This window comes from Echinops telfairi, unplaced genomic scaffold (genome assembly GCF_000313985.2).
Source record: "Echinops telfairi isolate 266 unplaced genomic scaffold, ASM31398v2 ScPeMD7_1713;HRSCAF=2227, whole genome shotgun sequence".
In the NCBI taxonomy this organism is placed as follows: Eukaryota; Metazoa; Chordata; class Mammalia; order Afrosoricida; family Tenrecidae; genus Echinops; species Echinops telfairi.
The window spans coordinates 21630009-21634344 of NW_022105611.1; the positions used below are offsets into that span (position 1 = coordinate 21630009).

The 4336-nt window shown below is 50.8% G+C and overlaps 1 protein-coding gene across 7 annotated transcripts in view; it reads left to right on the plus strand.

Moving 5' to 3' along the window:
• The window catches only part of NUMA1 (nuclear mitotic apparatus protein 1), a 57786-nt gene that overhangs the window by 17368 nt on the left and 36082 nt on the right, over positions 1–4336 (plus strand). For 3 of the 7 annotated variants that reach the window (XM_045293159.1, XM_045293162.1, XM_045293161.1), the window contains exon 2: positions 4137–4210. In XM_045293159.1, coding sequence (XP_045149094.1) covers positions 4169–4210 — 42 coding nt within the window. In that variant the 5' untranslated portion in view covers positions 4137–4168. Of the gene's footprint in view, positions 1–21; positions 94–495; positions 552–2526; positions 2720–4136; positions 4211–4336 lie in introns of those variants that run through there. The other 4 variants (XM_045293158.1, XM_045293163.1, XM_045293164.1 and 1 more) reach the window with 3 other exon arrangements.

Below are 4336 nucleotides of genomic sequence, written 5' to 3' on the forward strand. Positions count from 1 at the left end.
TGGCCGAGAGATGTCAGGGGGCTTTTGTTCCGAGGGGGAGCGCGCGCGCGCCGGGCCGTCGGGAGAGCGCAGCCTTCCCGCGTGAGGCCCCGGGTGGGTACTGGGAGGTGGGCAGTGAAGAACACTGGGCCGTTCGTTGCAGCTGGCGGGGCCCAGGGCAGTGGGGGCAGGTGCTGCTGAACTGCTGGAGTGGGCTCGGGGCGGGGGTAAGGTGGCCGCACGCCGCGGCCCTCCTTCAGGATTGCTACCTTTTGCCTACGTTCTAACGCTTGCTCGGAACCCCGGGGAGGCATGGGGGGGGCAGGGGAGAGAGCAATCAGCCACTTTTGAAGAAACCAGGGGAATCGGCCCTCCCCTGCAGCCTCTCCCTCTTTGGGACTGGCCTGAAAGGGTGGTCTGAGTGAAGTGGAGGGACAGGCCTGAGCCTAGCATGAGTCCTTGGAGGGGGACCTGGGAGTACACCCAGCTAGCTGACTCCTTTGCTCCTGACCTCAGGTGCCCAGAGGGACTCTGTAGACTTGGACCAGTCTCTGGATTCAAGAGTTGAAAAGGTTTGTGGCTTGCTTTCTTCAGCTTCTCTAGGAACTGCTGGTCCGGCCTTTGACCTTTTGTGAGCCAGGGGAGGCACCAGCCAGAGACTTCCTATTACCTCCAGATTGCCTGTGGCCTTTAGCTGGGCCTCTAGGGAGTAACTTGTCAGGTGAGGCCTGGGTGCTGGTTGCCGCCAGGGGCTGCCTGGCAGATCCCTCCCAGAGGTACAGGAGGAGGAGCCATGCACCAGGGTGCCTTTTGGATAGAGGAGTAGACCTTGTAGAAGGGGATGCAGATTGGGGGATTCCTAAGGCACAGAGTAGGTAGGCTCTCGGGCTCAGTGGTGGCGAATTCTGCCGTTGAGCATGGGCACAGGTAGCCTTGAGAAATGGCGCGGCCATTTCTTTTATGCATCTGGGCCTTTGGTAGAGTGGAGCTCCTTGGGGAGGACCCCTTGAGATGGGAGCATATGTGGGCATTGGGCCCTGAAAATTGCCAGTAGGAGTTGGCACTGCGGGAAGGAGGCTTCAGGGGAGTCAAGGACCCATGAGCTGAGAGGGCAGTGCAGTTTGGGAGCTCTCTGGGACCAAAGGTCACTTGTTATCTTGAGGCCAGCAGCAAGTGGGGAAGAGGTGGCTTGAAAGATGCTGGCACCAGGGTGGGAGGGGTGAGCAGAGGCACTGTTACAGCTCAGGCCCCCTGGCCTTCGTCCTATCACTTGGTCTAGTCCCATAGTGAAGGTTTTTTTCAGACCAGACCCCAGAGCTTAGCAACCTGACCCTGGAGTGCTGGTCCCTCCATCTGAGCAGGTGGTTTGCATTAGCTTCAGGCTGGGAGAGCTGCGCAGCTAGGTTTTAACTCTTTATGACTCGGAGAGGGCTCAGGCCAAGTGGCTGTGTTTCCCGAGTGGTTTTCCCTGTCCAGTCTTCTGTGGGTTACTATAATAGTGGGAATTGGGCCTGATGTTGGGGTTGGGGGCGGGGTGGGGATTGGTTTTACATTATGTTAGTTCTGGAATGATAAGGGAGGATGGATTGCCTTTCTTTATAAGGCAGCTTGTTCCGAGTCTTGGGTCCATCTTTAGCCTGGTGGGAAATGGAGGGTACCTTTCTGGGCCCATGAAGCTTCTGTTAGGGATTCTAAGGGCATTCCTCTTTCCTGAAAGTGTCCGGAGGGCCTGCCCTCCCACATTACATCCCAGTGTTTTGGGTGTTGACTGTGGGCCGGGGTCGGCATCTTCATCACATGGGTGAGTCGGGATGGATCTCTGCAGTGGTTTCAGGCTTACAATCATGGAATTCTTTTTCCATCACCATCATGCAGTCCTCTGGGTGGGGCCTGCCTCAGATTTCAGGGGAGGGTGGGGAGGATGGTGCTCTTGCAGGGAGCTTTCAGGTTCCAAGCCAAGGACTGCTTAAAGCTATAGTTTCAGTGCCGAGGACTAGCTGTGGCCTGGCTTCAACTGTTCATTACCCAGAGATGAGTGGCTGGCCAGGCTGATCTAAAGCCTTTCACCGAGTGTCCTGTCCCAGAGTAAGTGCTCCTCATGGGTTTTGAGCTGACAGAGGCCTTCGGTTCGAGTCTGGAGTTGATGGATGCCTCTGTTTCAAAACATTCTGGCCTGACCCCGGCTCTTTCTGAGCAGGGGTGGAACCAGTTTCAATTAGGCTCTCTTGGGAAAGAGGTTGTATGTTTTGTCCCCAAGACGAAGGGAAGAGGTTGGTTAGACCTCAGGTCATTTTTAGCAACGCAGCTGTGGACTCTCAGAAGGGGCAGGTTGTAAATGAAATGACTGCCTGGCGTTTTGAACCTCATCAAGAAGAGGCAGGTCTATAGGCCTGCCTGTAGAAGTCATATGGGACTTGTTTCCCATGTTACTAAATAGCTCACTGACCTTACTTTTTTAATTTTAAAAAGAAGCCCCCATTGAATTGGGCATTTGGCTGTTGCCCCCTCACCGAACTGAGCACTCACCCCCTGACCCTCCAGCTTTTAGGCTGACCAGCTGCCAGAAAAGCCTTCGTGCGGTTCAGGAGTCGGAGTAGCCTTTGCCTTCATCCTTGCCTGGTCCCACGGGTGAACTATGCTTGGTAAAATTCATCATCCAAGACCAAGGAACACATAAGCCCCTCTGCTTTTGTGCCCGTCTGGTCCCGTAACTGCTTCACGCCATCTTGCCAAAGCTCAGGTGAACTGGCTCATGTCCAAGATTGTGGGGTTGGTGTGACTGATGGAATCTTGCTGTGTTTTGCAGGGTCAGAAGGTACTTAATGTAATTAGCACTTCATTATATTTGGCATTTAGTCTGTCCTTGAGTGCATTGTTCATGTTTAATTTTACTCCTTACCTAGCTGTAAATCCCTCAGAGACAGGGACCATGTGGTTGGTTTTCTTGTATGACCCATGTAGCTTCCAGCACCAGATGAAAATGTGTAGAGACTCAGGACATACCATTCTGATTGGTTGATGATAATGAGAGTACATCTGGCTAGGAGCTACTAAGAGATGATGGGGAAGTGTAAGGTCAGATGTTGTATCTTCTTTTCCAGCTAGGTAGTGAGCATCCTGTGGGTAAGAACTATATCTTTCTTATCCCTAAAACCTTGCATTTAGTAGGTGTTTAGCAAACGTTAGTTCCACAGAACCCATACCTTAGAGATGCTAACATGCAGGGGGTATTTATAGGTGATATAGCTACACTAGTCTTGTTCTTCTTGCTTAAATTAATGACAGACTGAACTCGTATGTCTGCAGGTTGGGGTGAGACGAAGTATTCCCATATGGATTTGTGGCAAGTATGGGGGCTGCTAGAAGGTGCTGGGGAATACTAAGTTACCAGTTTTGTGGTCTCGTGGGTAGGTTGGCAGGCAGATGGCAGATTCCCAATGGGAAGAGGAATTGGAGGTAAGAATACTAGGACTAGTACCTAGTCTTTCATTAACGTACCTCACTGGATCTCCTCTGGAACTGAGCTTGGACTCATATAGAGGCTGTGGTTGGATGTTCAAACCAATCTCCTGTTTAAACTCTGCGTCTGTGGTACTTCTGTCGGGGTGGGTATAAAAATCCAGAATTTTCTTCTTCAAGGGCTTTTGCCTATCTTTAGTTTGGTGGAATTTGAGTACCTGTAGAAAATCTACTTAAGATCTGTGGCCATATGTTGAACACCTACCACGTATTGGGGCTGTGCTGCTTGCTTTGTCATTAAACGTCACAGTCATCAGAGAGATGTTTGCAGATCTCATTTTATGGAAGAAGAAACAGATTATAAGTATAAGACTTGTCTAGGGTCATACAACCATGGTCACTTGGAATTGGCACTCAAATCTATATCTGTCTGAAAAATTATGTTTGTTCTGTATTTGTGGGCACCACGTCCCCACAGAGCAAGGTTGAAGCTATGGAATGGAAAAGAAATTGAGAGTGGAGTTTGGGGCATTACTGTCAGCTCTGATATGATACATTTTATAGTTGCCCGGTGCCTTGGTGATAAGGAAAGAGTGATTTCTTTAAGTGTTAAGAGCTGTAAATGGAACTGTTTCTTCTCTCTTCCATCATGGTCATCTGATATTATTAATTGCTCTTCTGCCTCTCTTGGATTCCAGGTGCGTTGGGGTGACTATCTGGCATCACCAAGATGACGCTCCATGCCACCCGGGCGGCTGCACTTCTTTCATGGGTGAGTGGTCTTCCTCTCCTAAACTTTTCCAGGAAGAGTGGGAGGGGTGGAAGAAGCTCTCTAGGAGCCAGGGTTATGTAAAAATCTTCTCTTCTAGGAAAGTCAAGGGAAATAGAGGAAAGAGCT